We start from the raw sequence: 24,415 nt of genomic DNA on the forward strand, positions 1-24,415 counted from the left end.
TCAATCAAAATTTATGAAGTTAAAACCAAGATAATTAAGACATGCTAGAGAAAATGAATTTTCAATAAGAAACAGTGTAAGTCATGAAACATATAGCATATCATATATAAGTCAAAAGTACATGAAACATATAAGCCTATCAAATATACAATCTAAACAAATGATATGACAATGATATGCATGTACGTCTCCTATATCCTAAATATCTCCCTCTTTTGGCAACATTAAAAAGAAACGAAAGGGGTCTCTGTGAAATCAAGGCTGAGGAGGTGGAGGTGGAAACACAGAGCGTAGGTAAGCCATCATCTCCTCATCCTAATTCTCCAGGCGACCCTCAATGCGCTCAATCCTCTACTAGAGATACTCAAATGTAGCCTGATGTTCATCCATGCAATCCTCAAGAAGCTCAAATCGAGAGGTAAAACCAACCTGGTACTGACTATCACTAACTATAGCAAACTCCTCCATGCAAGTGCCTAAAGAGCTAATCTGAGCAGTCATATCCATCCAAGGAGCATGGTTAGGAGCGTGAGGTGCCTGATGAGGTGGTATCTCTACGTGAGGAGGCTTAGTGAATGATAGCTAAGAAGATGGTCTATCTGTATAAGTTGGCTTAGACATCATCAACTTAGAAAATGTGGTGGTGGTCTCTCTGCTTTCCTCATCCAAGAACCATCAGGGGTCTTTCTCAAATTTCATCCACCTCATCGACAGATCATCATATGTGTCGTAAATGTTGGGGGCCTCAAAATTTATCTCTCTACTCAAATCAACCTCGACATCCTTGAATACTCTAGTAAGGAAGTGACCATAAGAGAGTACTCGGGTCATGCTCTCGCAATATGAGATCATGTGCATCATCATCAAATACCCCAAGTGGATCTGTTTCCCCATCAGAATAAAGTCCATGAGGAATGCCTCATAATAGGAGACCTTGTCTCAATGTCTGCCCCGTGGTAGCAGGATATAGCATATCATGTGGTATAGTACTCTGCTCATCACTGTCAAGCTGTGGGCCGATGGTTTGCCCATCCATTGGGCATCTGCAAGTCCGTAAATCCTCTGAACGACCTCTCTAGGCTTAAATCCCGACACAATGGGACAAATCTTGAACTCATACACCCTGAGTCCGATCGAAGCAATATAAAAAATGTGGCATATACTCTTCGGGTCCAGACAGATCTCAACTTCTCTAACAGTGGAAATAATCAGGTCACCAATGTCGTAAGTAGCCCTTGAATAAAATGCTCGCACCAGAGTCGGAAAAATCGACTCTAAAACTGTCCCCACGGGCAGCCAACCCATTATACTAAAAAAGCCCTCAAACTCGAAATACTGGAGTTGGGAGAAATTGATATTTCTCTCTAGAACTACCTTTCTATGAGCAAACTTTTGCTTGTACCACTGATAATCCTGAACGGAGTTAAATAAGGGTGTGTCAAACCTCGCATTTCAGTGAGCGTCCGATTGAAAAGGCTGAGATGACTCAGCTAGGCATTTTCCCTGTGCTTTAGAGGCAGCCGACTCTCTCATAGGAGCCATGAGAAATACATAACCAAAGAAGACGAAGCTGGTAGAGAGAGAAACACTCACAACCGAAACCCTAGGTACGCGGGAAAGAAGAAAACCCTGATTGTGGTGATCAGAAGGAAGAAAGTGCAGTCCAAAACCAAAACCCTAGCCTCCAATCCTCCCAAAAATCCAATCCAAAGCCTTCAATTGGTCCAAACCTTGCTCAAACTAGTATTTGGAAGCCAAAATGTGAAAAACCCTGAAGAAATGGAGGAGAACAGTGGAGAAAATGAAATGCAAGAGTCTCTTTAAATCTCTAGTCCTAATGAATCAGTCTATCGGTCCTGATTCGGTCAACCGCTTGGTCAATGCGGTCAATGGTTTGACTTTTGTGCATGTTCTCATTTCGTGATCCTCCCTTTGCCTTTTTCAGTTGAAATCCCCAATTTTTTTATGCCCAATGCCAAGGGAATTTTGATTTTTGGTCGAAAATTGACCATTATCTAAGTATATGTCTATATGATGCATATGACATGAAATTCATGCAATTAGAAGGTATATTCATCAAGAATTCATTAAGCAATCATTAGATCATAAAGAAATCACCCCTAGTTGTCTTCTAATATCTACAAATTGTTTTTCACTTAGAGGTTTTGTAAAAATATCGACAAGTAAATCATTTGTACTTACAAATTCAAGTGTTATGTCACCCTTTTGTGCATGGTCTCTAAGAAAATAATGTCTAATTTCTATATTTCATGTTTTCAACTTGTAAAACTTGTTTCGAGGAGTTGGTGGTGGTGGTGGGAATAGTTTACAATTTTTATTCATTTTTTGTTTGCTTCTAGGTGGACAAATTTGGAATCATTTGTAATGTTTATATTAAAAAACAATTTCCTTGTATTGTAAAAAAAAAAACTGTGAAATGATTGGCTATTAAGTCATTTAAAATTTATGTGCCTATTCATCAAAGTATTTAATTTGATATTACTTAATTTATTTTAGTTTAAGTTTTATCATTACTTTTGAATGTTCAAACATATACAACCCTCTTCAATTGACTCAAGGATTTATAATAATCTTATTTTATGTTAAATTATATATACTTATTTTTTTTATTAGTTAATATAAAAAGTATATTTTTTTTCTTAATAAGGATAAATATTTCATTAATTTATGTGGACTTAAAAAAACTCATTTTATTATGGAAAATTGTCTTTTTGAAAATGTTGAAATAACCATTTATTTTTATTCATTTTTAAAGAAAAGCAAAATTAAAAAAATAAAAAATAAAATCAGTTACTCCTTTGGAATTTTATATTAAAACATTTCAAATTATCTCAATTCAATATAAAAAAAAATCAAATTTATTGTTAAAAAAGATTTGAAATTTATTTTAAAAAAATCTTAGAAAATATTTTATTCTTTTTTTTTTAAAAAAAAAAGTGGGGGGGGGGGGGGGGGGGGGGGGGGGGTGGTTTGCCCTTTGTATTTTAGAAAAAGAATTTGCAGTTTTTTTATTGGAAATAAATACCTTATAGTTTTTTTTTTCAAAAAAAAACTTTGAAAAAAAAAAGACTTTTAATGTTTTTATTTAATAAAGGCTTGTTAGTTTTATTCTATTAAAAAAAGAGTTTAGATGTTATTTTATTTGCAAACTTGGTGATAAAGAACAAATCAAATAAAGAACCAATACACAAAAAAAAAAATTCATGGAATTGAAAATGAAACCGAAATAAAATATACAGAAAGAGCCTCCTCAAAATGTCGTCCACCACCTCCTCTAAAATCCTAGGGTATGTGCCCTTTATAGGCCTTCAAGCTTGGTCTTCATCTACCCTTCCACGTGGTGGACATCTAAGCTCTAGTCGAAAAGTAAGCTGATGGAGGAAGTAAAGTTGGCCCATGTCCAAAATCAAAACAAGGCCAAAATGAGAATGATTAAAACAAAACCCAAACACGAATATACACAAGCCCAAAACAAACAAAGCCCAAACCTAACAGACAAATTAAACTAGGCCCAAACTCAAATAAACAAATGTAATGGACCAGAGCAATAGTTGAAGTCTGAAATAGTATTCAAGAACCCTAGTACCCATAAACATGAATCAATAAATAAACCCAAATCAAAGCCCACAAGCCTTTTTATTCCACCGGTATCTCCTACTTTTTTTCACATTTATGCCCTAAACTACAAACCCTCTTATTTATCAGTTATTTTTCGTTCTTCCTTATATCTTTATTTGAGTCATATAATAAGAAAAATGGTTTGATTGAAAATCAATCTCAATCTTTTATTGAATCCTCCATGATCAGGTCTTTATATTTCAATAATATGTACATTTAATCTCCTTTATTTGTTTTGGTAACCATTCATGTATAGTTCCTTTTTTGAAGGGTTAATTTGGTAAGTCTTTAAGGATAATTTAATTGTATTCTATGTATATATTTCTTACCGTGATCAATAGAACAACTATCTTTAACTCTCAAAACCTTTATTGATTTTATCAAATCTCTTTTATAACTTTTTTCTCTTTCGTTAATTATGTCTTTATTTTGAATCTATTCAATCATTGCAAAACCATATCCAAACATCCCCATCAAATCTAGAATTACTTTGGTCTCCCAATAATTAGTAGAAAAGGGATAAATAAAGGCTATTCTCATTCAATGAATAGATGACGAGTCAAGTTAGTCATTCAAAAGAAAAGAGAAGAATGAATAAATAACTTTGCTCTCAACCATTCTTTTTTAATTTAACTCCTTTTCCCAAAATTAAATAGGACAAATTAAAAACCCTTTCTTTTCTTTTCCTTTTTACCATTTCTTGTTATTTTCGGACATTAAAATGAAAATTTACCATTTTTAATTTAAACTTCATTGTGAGCTTGTGTGACTCTTTTTATTCATCTCCTAACTTTAAACCTATCAATTATTGAAAATTTGTATCCAAATGTTCTCACTAATCAACAAATTTATGAATGCTTTGTTCTCAACAAAAAAGGGTGAAATGAACGCTATTTTCATTCAATGAATAGATAAAGAGTCAAGTTATTAGTTCAAAAGAAAAAAAAAAAAAAAATCAACAAACAACTTTACTTGCAACTAAGTAGACTCAATCTTTATTTTTTATTTTATTTTTTATTCTTATAAATTTAATTCTTTCTCCCAAAAAAAAAAAAACAACAGACCAATTCCACTCCATTACATCATTGTAAAGTCATATCCAACTTACTCATCATTGAAAAATCATGTCGAAATGTCCCCAATACTAGCATTGAACAGAAGACAAGAAAAAAAAAAAAAAAACCCTACCATAAATAGATACAAGTTTTTCATTTACATTTCATATAACTTTATTATTTTAAAAATATTTATTTATTATTATATTTATCAATTTATTTTTATTGAAATAATATTAGATATTTAAGTTTAAATATATAAATTATTATTATTAAAAAATATATATTTTTAATTTCAATAATAATTTATAATTTAATATTTTTAATTAAATTTTAAAATAAAAAATTAACTGAAACCTCAATTGATAACTGAGACTTGAACTTAAATTTTGAAAAAAAAAAAATTATGAGATGGCTTTTATGTGACAATAAAGGGACTAATTTGAACATAAATTTTATAAAGGGGTTAAAACTTATATTATTATTATTATTATTATTATTTTACATAAAAGGGCTATTTTGCCCAAAAACTCGTTTTCTCAGCCACCGTCCAAAAAGCAAAAGAGAAAAGTGGATAATCAACTTTCCTTGGTAATAGTGCCTAATCTTTTCCTGGAAATTCCCTTGATGATGAAGCCTTGTTTTTAGCATGTTTGATTTCTTGAACCCTCTCTTTGTATTCAACCACTACGATAAATCTAGGCATAAGTACACCATCGTAGAATTACAATAAGGTCAATTGTTTTTCAATATAATAATTGAATTTAGGTTAGAATTCATTGTTAAAGATTTCATTAAATAAAAAATTTAATGTATAGGGAAGGAAATTATAATATGCATTAAGCTCAATTGTTTTTCAACATAATTTGGAATAGAATATACAAGTGTGAGAAGGCAAACTTTAAAAATATACATCACAAGCACTTTCCTAAGTTTTATGCGGTTAAGTCTTAATAATCCCTTAAATTTAGTTTATTTATGTTTTACTGTGGTATCATTTAAGAGATGGACATTTTATGGTTCCATACATATATTTAAAATAAAATTTCAAAAAATTAAAATTAAAACATAAATAGAGAAAAAATATATGAACTCCATCACAAGTATTAAAAAGGAAAAAAATGTATCTAATTTTCTTACAATTTGAAAAATGTTAATGATATACTACCTCCAAAGTAGTGGGGTGATTGGTCTTGTTCATTGTGATGGTTTTCGTATGGTGAATGTATTATTAAATAATAAACATAATCCATAGAGAGTTGTGACCGAATGACTATTGATTTGTTATAACTTCTCCAATATACTATGTTGCATAGATTATCAATTTTAGGAGACTATTGTACTAGAGTTTAGGTTATTAGTGGCTTTGTCCTACGGATGAGATCCCAAAATAATTATATATATTATATATATATATATATATATATATATATATATATATATATATATATATATTATGTATTATGTTATTGGTGGTTTAAGTAGGTAATAATAAATACTCTCAATAATAACACCATGATATCTCATGAGTTTGAAATAATATATCATTTTGGATGATTATAAACATTTATGATTATGAAATTTATGATCATTATAATTCTTTCAATGGAATTTGACATATGTCATTTGTGGCTAAGAGTGTGGTAGTTGATCATAATGTAGGCGGATGGAAGACTCAAGAATTGGAGAGAGATTGACAGCATGTCTTCGAATCAAATGATAAAAGAAAAAATAAAAAGTTAAAACAAATTGTGGATTTCAAATTTTAGGGTTCAAAACAACGGAAATTGTAGATGTATAATGATTGGGTGAGTTAAAAAATACGCCCAAACCAACCCAACCAATCCAATTACCCAGTTTCATTCCTCTTAAAAGTAAATGTCAAGGAAAAAATTCCCTAATTCTTGCTTGTTCATTGAATTTTTTTCTTTTATTTTCTATCTATCATTGAAAACAAGATACGTTTTTCTTCTTTTTCTTAATTCACCTTTCATAAAAAATTCCTCCTATTGTCAACTTTTTTTTCTTTATAAATAAATATTATGATTATATATATTTTTCATCAAAAATGATAATACAAAGAAACCACAACAAGATAAAAGATAGAGGGTGTTTAAAGGGACCCAAGTAAAATTTTCTCATTTATCTTCTCTCTCGAGTGTCTAGAGGTACCAAATGAAAAATATCTCATTTGTCTTCTCTTTGTTTAATAATTTTAAATTATATAAATATCCCCAAAGTTAAGATAGGAATGTTAGATACATAGAGTTTGTACTTTATTTATTTATTTTTCGCCAGAAGTTTAGTGTTCAACCTCTCACGATATTTTAAACTAATGAACTAGGCTCTGACTTGGTTTAATTGAACATTGTTTATGCAGGAGTTTTCTATAAAATTTTGACGAAAATTTTTAATAAAAGAGATTGTTTGACATTTGAGCATTGATTAGGGTAATATTGTTTTAAAAATATTTAGGGACTAAATTGATATGCCAGTAAAGATATAAAAAATGATTTTTATAATATACTCTAAATTAAATGAATGAATTTGAAACTCCTCCATATCCTTTTTCCTTTATCTTCCAAAACTTTATGTAACTGCTTTCTACCTATTTCTTTATGCGGGTGGGAGAAAGCAAAAGAGAGCCCAAAGAGAGCCCATCCAGAGTAAAAGCAAAAGAGGAAAATGGGCAAGGTACCTGTCCTGGGGTAGACAGAAAGAGAAAGCAAAAGAGAGCCCATCCAAAGAAAAAGCAAAAGAGATAAAAGGAATACATTGCGGTGATAGTGCTAGTTCATCTTTAAGAACATACTTTAATGATGTAGATTAAAGTATTTTTTAACAAATAAATTTGTTCTTGCATGGCGCTGTGTGCATACTAATTTTGTGGACTTTGTATGTGTTAATGAATTCTTTTAAACTTGCACATGTTCATAAAAGTATTTTCATATAATAAGTACAAAAAAATATTATTGTATTTCTTACTTTGTATATAATTAGCAAAAGTAAATTTGTATTAATTATATTTTTTAGAACAAATAAATTACAGCTACCATGTCTATAATTTTTTGGTCAACCCCAATGAAATTCTTTGATCATGCAAAAGATTGCCAAAAATTGAATACCTGACGAAATATTTTTTGTACCGTTCATGCAAGTTTTTGTTCAAATTAAAATTAGCAGGCCTAACATTTTGGCCTGCGGGTCTATAAATAGTATCAACTTCTCCAGTGATTGAGCCAAGAGCCACTACTTTCGCATCTGTCACAGTGGAAGCAATTCTGAATTGCAAAATAATACTCGGAGTGGCTTCCCTCGGCCTCCTCATCGAACGGATACTTGTCAAACAACAATGGCCGATTCCACTACTTGCAACCTTAACTTAAATACAGAGTCCATTCAGGCTGCAGCTGAAGATACTCGGGAAGTCCAGATCACCAACCAGGCTGCAGCTGAAGATGGTAGCACATTCATGGATCCAAAATTGTACGAGGCTGCAGCACATGGTGACATCCATGTACTTGAGCGACATGATATTCGTGTCCACCGAACTCCAAAAAAGAACACAGTTCTCCATGTTGCAGCCCAATTTGGCCAAGCGGACTGCGTTAAGTGGATCCTTCAGTTGCCTTCTTCATCACTATTGCAACAGCCCAACGAGAAAGGTGACACTCCACTTCACCTTGCAGCCAGGGAAGGGCATTTGACAGTGGTGAAAGTTCTGATTGACGCTGCCAAAGTAGGAGACGCGGAAAGCGGGGCTGCAGCAGATTGTACGGTGATGCTGAGGATGATAAATAAAGACAATGACACAGCCTTGCACGAGGCAGTGAGAAATCATCACCCTGAGGTGGTGAAGTTATTGATTCAGGAAGACCCCGACTTTACCTATGGTGCTAATACTGAAGGCAACACTCCTCTTTACATCGCTGCTGAGTGGGGATTCGTAGACTTGGTGCATATGATCCTAGACAATTGCTCTTCACCAGCTCATGATGGGGTTAATGGTCGAACCGCTTTGCATGCTGCGGTAATTCTCAATAACGAAGGTACGTAGTGGAGGATAAACCATTTTTATTTACTGCTCCACTCACATTACAAGAGGAAACTTTATTTATTTACTTAATTTTCTTAAATCTTTTTCTCTTTTGTTCATTTTTTCATTTTATCAGCAATGACAAAGAAGATACTGGAATGGAAGTCTGATTTAACTAAAGAATTGGATCAAAATGGTTGGTCTCCCCTTCACTTGCTGCATATGTGGGCTGTAATCCAACAATAGTGATGCAATTGCTAGATAAATCTAACGAGCATCAGTATGTTGTCTATCTCGGCGTCAAAGACGACGAAATTGGAAACAGGACAGCTCTTCACATTGCAGCCCGCAGAGGCCATGTGGGACTTAGTGAAGGTGCTGGTGTCAACACTTTCCAAGATTGTTGCGAGAAAGTTGATGATAAGGGCAATAATGTTCTTCATTTGATAATGCCAAAAAAAAATATTTGTAACTTCGGTTTGTCAAATAATCCCCGGTTAAGGATGAGAGGACTCATGAACGAGAAGAATGCTGAAGGAACGACGCCCCTCCACCTGTTGCACAATTCTCCCTTGTCTAAAGGTGTCAACTACTTCCCACCTCCGGAGACGACGTTCACGTGGATATTGGACACCTTCGTGAGATCAAGGGTAAGGCCGTCAAAATTTTCCATTTCCTATGTACCTGTTGACATCCAAAAATATAATAAAATTTTTAATTCATTTTAATTATTATTTTTTTTTTCTGTGTTTCCGTATTTCTTTCCTTCATACTTTTTGCCAACCAAACACAGCGTTTAAAATTATATGGATATTGCAACTGACAAAATATCCTTTATATGTTTTTATTCACAAATAAAAAAAAAAAAAATGCAGTTTCCGGTAATTTTATGTTAACAAATATATTATTTTCCTTCTTTTACAAGAATGAGGATGATTATTTCACCCCTTTAAATCAAATATCTATCCCTGTTTCTGTAAAAAATTTACAATTTCAGAGACGGAGTCCAAGTTTCAGAGCTGGGATCAGACCCTTGGGTTCGCTAGAGGTCAAGAAAGACATGGATAGCAGCGAAAGCAAAGGAAGTGAGAAAATATCTGAAAGCAAAGGAAGTGAAGAAAGTAAAGAAATATCTGAAATTAAGAAAACAATGAAAAGCCATATGATAGTGGTGGCACTCATAGCAACTGTAACCTTCACGGCAGGTTTCACACTGCCTGGTGGTTACATTCAGGACAAGGGCGTTACCCAGGGCATGGCAATCTTATCGCTCCCAACAGATGGCACCCTGGACAAGCACGGAGACATGGCAAGTGCAGCAAAGGAAAATTTCAGCAATTTTGTCATGGAAGATAGCATAGCCATGGTACTTTCTATGTGTGCAATTGGTATTTACTTCCTTGCCTCTTTCCCCATAGAAAATAAGAAGACCGTCCACGCATACGTATTGTACGGCTATGTTCTCACCTTGGCTGCGATGGCTGTAATGGTGATAGCATTCGTTGACGGGCTGCAAGCTGTGCTACATCCTTCTTCATCGCTTGAAGTTACCACCGAATACATGATTGTAGTCTTCTTGCTTTTCTTTTTTGTTCCAGCTTTACCTTTATTGGTAACCATCAGTCGGGATTTTGTAGTTCCTTTATTGGTAACCATCAGTCGGGATTTTGTATGGAAAAAATTTGTGAGTCTTTGACATTGATGTAAATCATTTAAACATGCTTAAGTCTTACCTATTGTTTATGCTTTTGCTAACACGTTTCCGATTACAATTAGTAATCACGGAAAAAGATGTTTTTTTATTTTTTACAATGAATTAGGATGATTATTTCACCCCTTTAAATCAAATATCTATCCATGTCTCTGTAAAATTTGTACTATTTCAGAGACGGCGGACTCCAAGTTTCAGAGTTGGATCAGACCCTTGGGTTCGCTAGAGATCAAGGAAGAAAGGAAGCAACGATAGCAAAGACAGTGAAAAAAAACAAAAAAAAAATATCTAAATAAAGAAACAATAAAGCCATATGATAGTGGCGGCACTCATAGCAACCGCAACCTTCGCGGCAGGTTTCTCACTGCCTGGTGGTTACATTCAGACAAGGGCATAACCAGGGCATGGCAGTCTTATCGTTCCTGCCAATGGCACCATGGACCAGGACGGACTCATGGCAATTACAGTAAGGCAAAATTTCAAAAGCTTTTGTCGTGGAAGATAGCATAGCCATGGTACTTTCTTGTCTGCTATTGGTGTTTATTTCGTTGCCGTATTCCTAAGAATTGCAAGAACACCCTCCTGTCACGCTTATTATACGGCTATAAGCTAACCATGGCTGCGATGATTGCAACAGTGACTGCATTTGTTGACGGCCCGCAAGCTGTGCTGCATCATTCTGAATTTCTTGAAGATGCCATCAGCTTCATCTTTCCAGTCTTCTACCTTTTGTAGTCGGTTCTACTTGCATACTTTTGTTTTTGGTTCTAGGTGCAAGCTGGTGGTCTTATAATGTTAACCAGCATTCCGGATTTTGCATGGAAAAAATTTGTGGGCCTTTCACATTGATGTAAATCATTTTAGACATGCTTCAAGTCTGATCTATTGTTTATGCTTTTAGTAACAAGTTTCCAATTACAATTAGTAACTAGTAACAATGATAAAATGAAGTAAAAGCTAGAAACATTTATGTAGCTAGAACTCTAAAATATTTACAAATCAATACGTCAATACACAAATTTGTGGCATTCTTTTATTTAATGAGTCTAATACTTAACCCTATGCTATATAATCAATTATAAAATGAAGCAAAAGCTCTCAAATAAAAACAAAAAAAAAAAACAAAAACAAAATAGAACAAATGACCACCATATAAGATTTCCAAGTTAATAATCAAATTAAAGTAAAAGTTATACTTTCTACATATATATTTCAAAATGAAATTTCAATTCATAAATTATGTTGGTTTAATTGAACATTGTTTACGCGTGAGTTTTCTATAAAATTTTGATGAATTTTTTTTAATAAAAGAGATTATTTGACATCTGCGCATTGATTTGGGTAATATTGTTTTTAAAATATTTAGGGACTAAATTCATATGCCAGTAAAAATATAAAAAATGATTTTTACAATATACTCTAAATTTGAAACTCCTATTTCTTTTTTGGGGGGTGGGGGGTGGGGGTGTTCTGGGGTAGACAGAGGAGAAAGCAAAAGAGAGCCCATCCAAAGAAAAAGCAAAAGAGGAAAATGGGCGGTGATAGTGCTAGTTCATCTTTAAGAACATATTTTAGGGTTTAATTTTGGAAGATGATGAACTTAGATGGCTGATAATGATGTCGATTAAAGTATTTTTTAACAAATAAATTTGTTCTTGCATGCCGCTGTGTGCATACTAATTTTGTTGACTTTGTATGTGTTAATGAATTCTTTAACTTGCACATGTTCATAAAAGTATTTTTCATATAATAATTACAAAAAATAATTTTGTATTTCGTATTTTGTATATAATTAGCAAAAGTAAATTTGTATTAATTATATTTTTTAAGAACAAAATAAATTACAGCTACCATGTCTATATTTTTTGGTCAACCCCAATGAAATTCTTCAATCATGCAAAAGATTGCCAAAAATTGAATATCTGACGAAATATTTTTTGTACCGTTCATGCAAGTTTTTGTTCAAATTAAAAATTAGCACAGCAATGGCCGATTCCACTACTTGCAACCTTAACTTGAGTAGAGAGTCCATTCAGGCTGCAACTGAAGATACTCGGGAAGTCCAGATCACCAACCAGGCTGCAGCTGAAGATGGTAGCACATTCATGGATCCTAAATTGTACAAGGCTGCAGCAGATGGTCACATCCATGTATTTGAGCAATATAATATTCATGTCCAACGAACCCCAAAAAGAACACAGTTCTCCATGTTGCAGCCCAATTTGGCCAAGCGGACTGCGTTAAGTGGATCCTTCAGTTGCCTTCTTCATCACTATTGCAACAGCCCAATGAGAAAGGTGATACTCCACTTCACCTTGCAGCCAGGGAAGGGCATTTGACAGTGGTGAAAAATCTGACTGACACTGCCAAAGAGAGAGGGGTACAGTAGTTTGTAAGGCCAGGGTGATGAAGTTATTGATTCAGGAAGACCCCGACTTCACCTATGGTGCTAATGCTGAAGGCAACACTCCTCTTTACATCGCTGCTGATTGGGGATTCGGAGACTTGGTGCAGATGATCCTAGAAATTTGCTCTTCACCAGCTCATAGTGGCTTCAAGGGTCGAGCGGCTTTGCGTGCTGCAGTAATTGTCAATGACCAAGGTACGTAGTGGAGGATGCACCATTTTTATTTACTGCCACAATCACATTACAAGAGGAGACTTATTTATTTTCTTAATTTTCTTAAATCTTTTTTTCTCTCTTGTTAATTTTATCAGCAATGACAGAGAAGATACTGGGAAAAAAGCATGCTTTAACTAAAGAATTGGATCAAGATGGGTGGTCTCCCCTTCACTTTGCTGCATATGTGGGTTGTAATCCAACAATAGTGAGGCAATTGCTAGAGAAATCTGACACGTATGTTGCCTATCTGGGCGTGAAAGTCCATGGAACTGGAAACAGGACAACTCTTCACATTCCCGCCAGCCAAGGCAATATAGAAATGGTGAAGCTGTTGGTGTCACACGTTCCAGATTGCTGCGAGAAACTTGATGATAAGGACAATAATGTTCTTCACTTGATCGTGACAAAACAAATATCTGTAACTTCGTTCAAAAATATTTGCTGGTTAAGGGTGAGAGGACTCATCAATGAGAAGAATGTTGATGGAAAGACACCTTCCATCTGTTTCACAATTCTCCCTCGCTTAAAGGTGACAACTTCATGCTTTTTCCGGAGTGGATGTTTGGGGAGCTTTTCTCGTCGATATGGGACACCTTAGCAAGATTGTTAAGGGTAAGGCGGTCAAAATTTTCTATATCCTAGTACGGGTTGACTACCACTTTTTTTTGGCATCATAGAGGATATTGAAAAAAAAAAAAAAGAAGAAAAAAAAAAAGAAAAAAGACATTTTTTTCCTATGTATGTTAACACGAGGAATATTTGAGTTGAAGAATAAAAAATAATTCTCATATTTAAATATTCACTTACTCTTTTAAAATTATAGATACAATAGGAACGGACAAAAAAATCCTTTATATCTTTTCATTTAGAAAGTGTTTTTATATTTTTGTAAAATGAGTTTGAAGTAATATATATTATTAGAGTTTGATGATCCGAATTCTATTTTATTCGACCTAAAAACACTGTAATGTGATATATGTGATGAAGCTATAATTATAAGATTTTTTTGGGATCTTTGATGATAGTAGAGAGATCTAAGCTTGATTTGTTAATTTTATATATATATATAAATAATATATGTTTTTAGGGTTACGATGATTATGTTTATATCATAACTCTCCATTTTTATATTATCTTTTTGAAATAGTGAATTTCGCTCTCCTTTATCCATGATTTTTCTCCTTTAATGTTTTTCACATAAATATGCGTGTTTTTATTCAATTTTTTTTATTACCTATTCTCGTGTAACATATACAAATAATTTATTAATTTTAAACCTATTTTTTATTTTTCAACTTTTTTTTTTCCTTCAAATATTTCTTTTTATTTTCTTCCCTTCCTATTTTTCACTCAAATTTTCTAGTACCAAATATGACTAAACGTTTTACAATTTCAGATACCGAGTCCCAGTTCCAGAGATAGTATCAGACCCTCGAGTTCGCTAGAAATCAAGGAAGACAGCGACAGCAGAAAAAGCCAAGATAGTGAAGAGATATCTGAAATGAAGAAAACAATTAAAAGCCATATGATAGTGGCGGCACTCATAGCAACCATAACCTTCGCGGCAGGTTTCACGCCGCCTGGTGGTTACATTGAGAACGAGAGCAACAACCAGGGCATGGCAGTCCTATCGATCCCCAGCCATGGCACCAAGGGCAAGGACCGACACACGGCAATTGCAGTAAGGGAAAATTTCAGAATTTTGTCATCGCAGAGAGCATAGCCATGGTACTTTCTATTTGTGCTATTGGTATTTATTTCCTTGCCTCTTTCCCTATCAAAGACAAGAAAACTGTCCAGGCTTACTTATTATACGGCTCACCTTGGCTGCGATGATTGCAATGGTGATGGCATTTGTTGAGGGGCTGCAAGCTGTGCTATATCATTCTTCATTGCTTGAAAATGCCACCAGTTTCATCCTTCCACACTTCTGGCTTTTGTTTTTGTTTCCAGGTTTTCTTACATTGGTGGCACCCAGCCTAGGGTGGATTTTCTATACTAAAAATGTTGAGTCTTTCACATTAATGTAAGTCGTTTCAGACATGTTTCAAGTCTTACGTATTGTTTATGCTTTTACTATAAAGTTTCCTCTCAATGATGGAATATATCCTCAAATTAAAGACACTTGCTGACAGCCTTGCTGCAATTGGAGAACCTATAGCAAAAAAAGTAAAATAAAAATAATAAATCAAATACTGCAACTCCTTGAAGGACTTGGAGCACACTGTAACTCCATTGTTGCCTCTCTCACAGCCTGTGAAGATGATGTTTCCATTCACTCTATTCATAGCATCATACTCCACCAACAAAAATAATTCTGGGTCTCACCAAGGTAGAGAACATCCTGGTGGTCGTAAATAACAATAGACCACAGTGCCAACTCTATGGGAAATATGGCCATATGATTCTTACCTGCTACCACTAATTTGATATCTGAAAAACCGAACTCTAATAGGATACCACCAGAAGACGAGGTGAATGGATGTATTTTAAAAATTTTAAATAGATATTTAAATATTATATTTATTTTAATATAAAATAAACAAACGCTGGAGATACAGAGAGCGTCACGGCTATAGTGTCCGCCACAACAAATGCTTTGAAAGCTGCTTTCTTTGTTAAAATTGTCATCCCATCATTGTCATTGTAATTTGTAACCACCAGGGCAAGGTGAAAACCCGCTGCAAAGGTTACAGTTGCTATAAGTGCTGCCACTATCAATGGTCTTTACCTACTCTCTTTATGTTAGAGATGTGTGTCTCTAAGTCTAAGTAACCGAAAGCTTCGGCCTGCTATGATGTCTTCGCTTTCATTAGTACCACCATTGTCTTGTCGGGTTTTGCAACTAGTACTAGAATTCTCCTCGTCTTTATTGATAGTCCCTTGCCAACTGAAGGGTCCGACAACAAGTTTCTTCCATCCTCCAATTGTTTGACCAGTTCCGCCTGAAATTTTATTTATAAAAACACAAGAAAATTGTTGTCACTATTTTGGCCTTCGGCACTTATTTTTAACTTTTCCCATCTTCTCTCACAACAAAGGAAAATGGATGATTAATAATAGATAAACTAATAAAAATATTAAGTTAGGAGGCTAACCCCGAACTTTTGTCCCAACTTAATGTTTGCCCTTGAAAGAATGTCTAGGGTAGTTAACTTGTCGTCGTCGAGTGCCATTTTATCCACTGTATTGTCCATTGAGGAAACTGGATTATAACATTGGCAAGAAGAAATCAGGTGGAAGGCTGTGTCTCCTTTAGTATCCTTCTCATTTACATGTCCTCCCACCTTTAACTTATTGTCATTCGGGAACAAACCCACTCTTAACTTATTGTCATTCGAGAACGAACCATCAATAGCAAAAGGCCGTTTGCTCATTGCGGCAAAGTGAAGAAAATTATTTCCCTGCTCACAACAATCTGCAGAGTGTGAGAGTAGAAGCTTTACTGTCTCTATATGGTGGCGGTTAGCTGCAAAGTGAAGTGCTGTTTTCTTGCTATCTTTGATTGCGAGGTAAGTTACAGACTTATCTGATGATTTGTCTAGTAATTGCTCCACAATTTTAGTACAACCCAAGCATGCAGCACAGTGAGGGGAGACCACCCATTTTCATGCATCCACTTATTTTGTTAGATCTGGCTTCCATTCCAATAACTTCGCTGTCATTTCTTATAAACAAATGAACAACAAAAAAACAAAAAAACAGCAGAGAAAAAAATTTAAGAAATTCCCTCTAGTAAAGCATGACCCTACAGGTGATCGTGGTCTCTAACAATATATTGCATGAGTAACTAACCATGTAGGAATCAAGATTCAAGAAAAGGATCTGCGTATATGTTACCTTGGTCCTCACGGATTACAGAAGCATGCAAAGCCGTTCTACCCATTATGCCACTGTGAGATGGTGAAGCCCGAGTGTTGCCTATAATTATACCAACCAAGTCTCCATATCCTTTCTCGGTCGTCATGTAAAGAGGAGTGTGGCCTGTAGTATTAGCACCGTGGATAAATTCAGGGTCTTCCTCAATCAATGACTTCACAATCTATGAATGATGATACCGCACCGCCTCATGTAAGGCTGTGTGTTTCTCCTTAGTGGTCATCCTCAGCATGGCCTTGTCTGTTCCAACCCCACTTTCGATCTCTAGGTGAAGTGCTTTTGCAGGATCAAGGAGAGCTCTCACAACCGCCCCATGCTCTTCTCTCGCAGCAAGGTGAAGTGGAGTGTCGTCTTTTAGATTGGGCTTCTGCAGTAGAGGTGAACATGAATGAAAGTGAAGGATCCACTCTACGCATGCCAGCTAACTGAACTGGGCTGCAATGTGGAGGACAGTGTTCCTTTTTGGGGTTCTTTGGAGTTGAAGATGATCTTGTGAGTACTTTTTCTCGAGGATATTGATATCACCTTCCTACAAAGCCTCGCACAAATCAGCATCCATGTGGGTGATCTCAGTTTGGCCATAAGCTGCAATCCGGTTCGACATCTCAATTCGGCTTGAAAAGGTTTCCAAGTTAAGGTTATGCGATTCGGAGCTGGACTGATTCACCATTGGCGTTGGAGGAACAAAGTAATAATCAACTCTTCAAATTCTATATAGAGAGCATATGTGGAAGGGAAAGTTGTTTGCATATATATATATATATAAAAAGTGGGTAATATTTATATAATTAGTACTGAATGTTTTTACTAAACCCAAATTTATTTATACTTTTCTCCTCTTTCCTTTTTCGTTGCACTTTTGCATTCTTGGTTGCGTGTCTGGATGGAGCCTAGAGATAAGGCTTAATTTTACGTGTCTCACCTGATTCTACTGCATCATATACAATAGAGAATAAGCTCACTGTGGCATAACTCTTTAGCTAGAGAGAGATTTAAGCTTATGCTTGGTACTAAAATTAAGATTTCATTTTAGTATTGGTAAAAAACCTAGATCTTCGAGTCAAAAGTTTCACATTGACCGTTAGGTTTATTAGTGGGTAAAAAACCATGAGTCAAAAGACATTACGTGTTTTTATTAGAATTGTGTCAAGGTATACACGATTTTTTTCGAATTGCATTTTGGATTGGTTCTTTAATTGAGATGGTACACTTGGAGGGGCATTTTGTTGAAATTGTATCTTGGAGTATTTATTAACTTATTGTTAACAAAAATACTCCATCCTAATTTAGCGATTATTTAAGCTGCTTTTACCACCACCAACAATTCTAGTGGTTTAAAGCATTTCAACCATATTATCAGCCATTTTATCATGTCATCTTCCAAAATAACACAAAATACTAGGGATTGTAATTTGTGCTTGTGGGTGGTGTTTGTGTTATTTTAAAGCTTATCCGGCATGAATAATAATCATGTTAAAAATATAAATCAAAATACTATCTATTTATTAAATGGGTAATGCATCATGTAACCATTTAATTTATTTAGTAATTAGGTCTTTCTATTTAATAATTAGGTTAAGTTAGGTATTGCATACACTTATATGATTAATTTCTCAATCAAACATATTTATAATTTAATACATCTATTTATTTAAAATAAATTAATTTAAAATAAGTCGAAGATGAATTAAATAGTTTAAAGTTATAATTAAGTTAATTAGTGAAATTATTAAATCAATCCATTCTAATCAAATTTGTGTTATGTAAATTGATATGAAATCTACATATTTATTAAATATGTTATACAGACTAACATAATTTTGATCCAAACTTAATTATAGTTGGTCCAAACTTGTAAAAAGCATGTTAAGTTTGAGTCGTGTTGACATATTATATCAAACTTTATCATCTCTACAAAATACAATATTAAGGCCCAAATTATTAATAATTACACATGCTAAAGAGAGGAAAACCTAAAGGTTAACCACTTTCATGATTGCAAGATATTTTTTCTTAGGGAAAAGTGTGCTTCCATACTCATATTTAGCAATATCACAAGATGAAAATCCTTAAAAATAATTCAAGTTTGATGCACTCAAAAATCAAGATAATATTTAGGGTAGTCAAAGATATTACTAATATTGTTAAAAATAATACCTATTTGCTAAAAAGTATGTAAAATCTGAATTATTTTTAGATAAATATATTCAATTTGAAAATTTTAAATTGAGATTGTTATGTGATTTTTTTAAAAATGTGTGTATGAAAACACAATTTAATCTCCCTATTTTTCTTTATAAAGCATGGTACCAAGGACAATTGTTTGGCGTAGAAGCCCATGTTTCTTTGTCCGTTGTCTATTTTGTGATTTTTTTTTTCTTTTTCTTTTTGTGGGGACCGAGTGTAGTATTTGTTTGGTAGAATTTTCTCTTTTAATTATTCTTTTTCTTTCCTTTTGGTGGGGGATGAAGCGTAATTTTTGTCCATGGCTTTCTTTTTCTTTTATGAGGGACAAGTGGAATATTTGTTTGTTAGAATTTTCTCTTTTAATTATTATTTTTCTTTCTCTTTTGGTGGGGGATGAAGGGTAATATTTGGCCATTATTGAATTTTTTTTTTTTTAAGGAACAAGTCAAATATTTGTTTGTTAGAATTTTCTCTTTTATTATTTTTCTCACTTTTGGTGGGGATAAAGCATAATATTTGTCCATTACTGAATTTTCTCTTTTTTTTTTTTTTTTTCCTTTTATAGGGATGAAGTGAAATATTTGTCAGGTATTAAATTTTCTTTTTTAATTTTTCTTTTTCTTTCACCTCTTTCAATTCTTCTTTTTCTTTCTCTTTCGTGGGGATGGAGAGGAATATTTGTCCATTATTGAATTTTTTTTTTTTTTTTTTGTGAACGAAATGAAATATTTGTCGGTTATTGAATTTTCTCTTTTAATTATTGTTTTCTGTTTTCTTTTTGTGGGGCTGAAGCAGAATATTTGTAATTTTGTGTTTCTCTTTCACTTCTTGTGGGGACAAAGTGAAATACTTGTCCTTTAGTGTTGACATTTGGATAAAGAAACGGGTAGGAAATAGTTACATAACTTGGCATCAAAATGCTTTTAAGTTAACTTCAACTTAAATATAAATATTCCTTCCGACATAAAGAAACTAAGGAAAAAGAATGGGAAGAAGTTCCAAAAATTTTTAACCCAATTAAGTAGATTATGAAAATCAGTTAATCTCTCAATGGAGCCCCTAGTGTTTTCTTCTTTTCTTTTCAAGTGATATCATCTCTAGCCAATTCTTAAGGCTATGTTTGGTTCCCGGAAAGTACAAAGGAAAGAAAAAAAATGCTAAGGAAAATGATTTTCTCATGTTTGGTTGTCCTATGAAAAATATCAAAGAAAATCAAATATGATTAAAACTAATTAAAAACTTATGTATTTTTAAATTATTTAATCTTTATATTGATGAGTTAAAATAAATAAAATGAGTTTGAAGTAACAAAAAAAATAATTTATCAACTTTTAATCTATTTTTTTATTTTCCTTCACTTTTTATTTCCTTCTACTTTTCCTTTGTATTTTCTTTCCCTCGCATTTTCCCTTAAATTTTCCGGGAACCAAACATAGCCTAAATGTCAAATTAGCTCTTCCATTAGGATTTTCCATCGGAATTGATGAAAAAACTCATCCTAAAAATAGCATTAGCATAAAATTTTGTAGCATAGGTTGGAATATGTTCAAATTTTTTATGTGTTGATGATATGTTTCCATCCATTTTTTACACATAAAAAAATTTTTAAAAAAAATTCAATATTTAAGGATAGTGTAGGATTAATATTATAACAAAAATAAATAAATAAATAGGGACTTATAAATTGAGATATAAGTAAAAGTATAAATTTCACACAAGAGAGTAAATCAAATTAGAAAAAAGAAATTATTGAATTTCAATAACATTTTTCTTTCTTTCCTTTTTGTTTCCCATTGTTTTTAACGTGTTGATGGAGCCATAACATGTGTGTTGGTCATATGTTCCCTTTTGTTTAAGCATTGACCCAAAGCCTTGGTGGATCTCTATGGTTATGTTTGGTTCTAAAAATAAAAATAAAAAATAGATTTAAAACTAATAAATTATTTGTATATGTTTCTTCAAAAGTTATTTTACTTATTTTCCTTCGTTACATAAATATTAAATAATTTAAAATATATAAAATTTTAACAAATTTTAATTATATTTATTAAATTATGGGTGTATATATATATATATATATATTTCAAATATAAATTAATCTAAAAAATGTTAATAAACATAATAGTTGAAATATCTTAAAACACTACTACCTCTATCAAGATATATGTGTTAATATCCTCCAAACTTTGTCATTCAAGTTAAAACAAGAGTTGGAAGTATATCATAATAAAACAATTGTTTTTCTAGAGATGAATAGTCTCTTTTAGCTTAGGTTCACATTCCTTAGTGGACCCAATTAATTAGTAAGTGAAATTTCAAACATAAATCAATCTCAAATATTAATATCGATAAAGACTATGGAAGAAAATATCGAGATATATTGACGATATATTACCGATATATCATGTATCAGAGGTTATGGAAATGATATTTGATGAAAAAATATTGTTTTGACGAAATTTAGGGAAAAATCCCCAAAAATCGACGATATTTTGCAGTAAATCCTAAACAAAAGATTTGAGGTTCAATTCACCTTACCACTAGGACAAGTTTGTTCCTTGTTGAATATGATGCACTAAACGTATATTCAAAGTCATCATATAAAAAAATATTAAAATAATATTTTAGAGAGCAAATCAATTATAATTATTTTATAATTAAATGCAAAAGTTTCTTTTAATTGATTACCAAAAATATAAAAATTATCATGATAATTTTCTTCATAGTGTTTTTAATATCATTAATAGATTAATTAAATATTAAAAATTTGCACATATATCATAATTTATTTTATATCATTTAATACAATTAAATTAAATGGATCGTAATTTTAATATTAATATATGTTTTAAAATTAGACATATTATAATCAAATATCATAATAGTATTGTGAAATAATATTTGATGTAATTTAATAATAAATGTACGCTTATAAAATTCATATTTTTATTGATACATACGATATTATTATCAAATATGATAAATCATATTATACGGATATCAAATTATTTAATAAAACAACTTTAAAATATATATTATACTTCTAATTATTTTTTTATGAAGTTTTTCTTATATTTTTATAAACTTTGATCAATTTTAAGCCTATCAATATTTTTTTTTCCAAAATATCTATGATATATTTGATATATTCATAAAATCGAAGTACCGATATATTCATGATTACTAATATTTTCATCCTTGATAAAAACTAGGTATTTACCATATCAAAATGATAAAAGTATCTTAAAACCCTACCACCTTTATCAAAGATGTAGGTATTAATATCCTCCAAGTTTTGTCATTCGAATTAAAACAAGAGATAAAAATATATTATAACAAAATAATTAAAACAGGTATATATTTGTCATTCCATTCACATTCAAATATATATATATATATATATATATAAAACACACAATTCACTCAATTCTTAATAGTTTTTATCAAATCCACATCATCGTTTCTTGTGCAAACATGGGAAAAACCATCAAACCCAATAAAAACTCATTAAAAAAAATCTAATTATAATATAATTTCAAAAAAAAATCCTATTTCTAAAAACAAAAGTGAAACAAGATTTGGTGAAAGTGGTAGATGTATCTATGTTCAAACCCTACTAATTATATGCTAAGAGTTAAAAGGAGTAGATAGAGGTACAAATGTGCAATATAATTGTTTTGGTAGAAGTGTTCGTGACTCCTTCAAATCTTTAAGTCCGTACTTTCAAAGTTGTTTGTCCAAATAGGATTTTCTTTTTCTTTAGCTTGTAAAGATTAGAGAAATAAAGATTTATTTTTTAAAAAAGTTAATTTATATAAATTAAATTTAAAATAAAAGGTTATACTCACAAGTAAATGTAAAAATTGAAAAATTATCCAAAAAAAATTGTTTTTTTTCTTTTTGTTATACTATCAAAAAAATTTCTTCTTATTTTTATAAATAAAAAATAAACCTAGGTGTGGACCCCGCATTTCGGCTCAATGCGTTTCCCACTCGATGGCGAAACTCGCTTTTTATTTCGAAAAATTGACTTTTATTGATTATTTGAAAATGACTTGGAGTCGCCACTTATTTTTGTTTTATTTTTTAAAAGGGTAAACAAAATAAGAAAGAAAAACCCTAAGTGTGACTCCTTATTTTGGAAAAGGCGGTCTGCGAAAAACCGGATCGGGTTCGGGGGTCAGGTTACTTTTCGGGAAGGTACGGTAGAGACCATAGCACCCCTCTAAATCCCTAAAGTCGGGCCTCTACTAATAAAATGAAGCTGGTGTGGCAATTAATAAGAAAGTCAATGGATACTCGCATCAATCATGCGTATATGAGGATCACAATATGTATAGTGAATGATCAGAATGAGTGAATGCGTACCTGGGCAGCAAACAGCAACGCGCTATCATGGAATGGGGTTAGTGAATAAACACAGAATGATTATATGTATATCAAGAACAGAGTAAATCAATCACGCATGACAAATAAATAAATCAATCAATTAATCAATTAGTCATGAAATCACATATGTGGGGGGCCCACCAAAGCTCGATTTATTTTTGCATGAATTAGTCTCACAAATTCCATTATCTTGGAATTGCGAGAATCACATTAATGCTTATATAAAAACCAAGAAGAATAGAAGGTTTATTTGAGAACCCGAGTGGAAATAAAACAGTTCGAGGGGAAAATTTGATTTTTGAAATTCATTTGAAAATTGGAGTCTCGAAAATTATTTGAAGATTGGAGTCTTGAGAATTAGATTTAAGAATTGGAATTTTGGATATTAAACTTGAAAGAAATTAGAATTTTGGAAATCAGGAATTAAGTTTGGAAATTAGAACTTTGAAAAAAACTGTTTAAAAATGGAAAAATAAATAAATAAATAAATGGAATAATAATATAAGGACGAAAATAATGATTAAATAAATGGGAATATTGGAATTTTTTGAAATTGGAAATTAAATTCGGAAGTCGGAAATTTTAAAGAAATGTTTAAAATAGAATTTTAGAATGAATAAATAAACCATTAGTGATAAATTAATGTGAATATGAGAATTTTTCGGGATTAGGAATTTAATTCGGAAATCAGAAGTTTTAAAGAATTGATTTTAAATGGAGTTTTAAAATAAATGAATAAAATTCTAATGATTAAATAAATTAATGGGAGTACGAGAATTTTCGGGATTAAGAATTTAATTCGGAAATCAGAAGTTTTAAAGAACTGATTTAAAATGGAATTTTGAAATAAATGAATGAAATATTAGTGATTAAATAAATTAATGTGAATATGGGAA

General features: G+C 32.3%; 3 protein-coding genes across 3 annotated transcripts; 2 read left to right on the plus strand and 1 right to left on the minus strand.

Moving 5' to 3' along the window:
- The first annotated feature begins 7,952 nt into the window (after nucleotides 1–7,952).
- LOC117915280 (ankyrin repeat-containing protein At5g02620-like) lies at nucleotides 7,953–10,426 on the plus strand. Its single transcript, XM_034830833.1, has 4 exons — nucleotides 7,953–8,743; nucleotides 8,867–8,926; nucleotides 9,037–9,380; nucleotides 9,728–10,426. The coding sequence occupies exons 1-4, from the start codon at nucleotides 8,047–8,049 to the stop codon at nucleotides 10,424–10,426; spliced, it is 1,800 nt and encodes a 599-aa protein (XP_034686724.1). The 5' UTR covers nucleotides 7,953–8,046.
- Nucleotides 10,427–12,426: 2,000 nt separating this feature from the next.
- LOC117915281 (ankyrin repeat-containing protein At5g02620-like) lies at nucleotides 12,427–14,787 on the plus strand. The gene is made up of 4 exons (XM_034830834.1): nucleotides 12,427–12,738; nucleotides 12,866–13,043; nucleotides 13,160–13,593; nucleotides 14,461–14,787. Exons 1-4 carry the CDS (start codon nucleotides 12,427–12,429, stop codon nucleotides 14,785–14,787), a joined length of 1,251 nt encoding a protein of 416 aa, XP_034686725.1.
- A 1,357-nt stretch (nucleotides 14,788–16,144) lies between these two features.
- On the minus strand, nucleotides 16,145–17,031 carry LOC117915282. The gene is made up of 2 exons (XM_034830835.1): nucleotides 16,905–17,031; nucleotides 16,145–16,605 (listed from the first exon to the last, which is right to left on the minus strand). The coding sequence occupies exons 1-2, from the start codon at nucleotides 17,029–17,031 to the stop codon at nucleotides 16,145–16,147; spliced, it is 588 nt and encodes a 195-aa protein (XP_034686726.1).
- Between the last annotated feature and the right edge of the window lie 7,384 nt (nucleotides 17,032–24,415).

Source organism: Vitis riparia, chromosome 5 (assembly GCF_004353265.1).
Source record: "Vitis riparia cultivar Riparia Gloire de Montpellier isolate 1030 chromosome 5, EGFV_Vit.rip_1.0, whole genome shotgun sequence".
NCBI lineage: Eukaryota > Viridiplantae > Streptophyta > Magnoliopsida > Vitales > Vitaceae > Vitis > Vitis riparia.

Coding starts and splice junctions, on each gene's coding strand:
- LOC117915282 (XM_034830835.1), bottom strand. CDS start 17,031: ATGACGACCGAGAAAGGATATGGAGACTTGGTTGGTATAATTATAGGC. Junction 16,606..16,904: donor TGTAATCCGTGAGGACCAAG/GTAACATATACG, acceptor AGCAATTACTAG/ACAAATCATCAGATAAGTCT.
- LOC117915281 (XM_034830834.1), top strand. CDS start 12,427: ATGGCCGATTCCACTACTTGCAACCTTAACTTGAGTAGAGAGTCCATT. Junction 12,739..12,865: donor GCAACAGCCCAATGAGAAAG/GTGATACTCCAC, acceptor TTATTGATTCAG/GAAGACCCCGACTTCACCTA. Junction 13,044..13,159: donor AGTAATTGTCAATGACCAAG/GTACGTAGTGGA, acceptor TAATTTTATCAG/CAATGACAGAGAAGATACTG.
- LOC117915280 (XM_034830833.1), top strand. CDS start 8,047: ATGGCCGATTCCACTACTTGCAACCTTAACTTAAATACAGAGTCCATT. Junction 8,927..9,036: donor TAAAGAATTGGATCAAAATG/GTTGGTCTCCCC, acceptor TCGGCGTCAAAG/ACGACGAAATTGGAAACAGG. Junction 9,381..9,727: donor ACACCTTCGTGAGATCAAGG/GTAAGGCCGTCA, acceptor TTACAATTTCAG/AGACGGAGTCCAAGTTTCAG.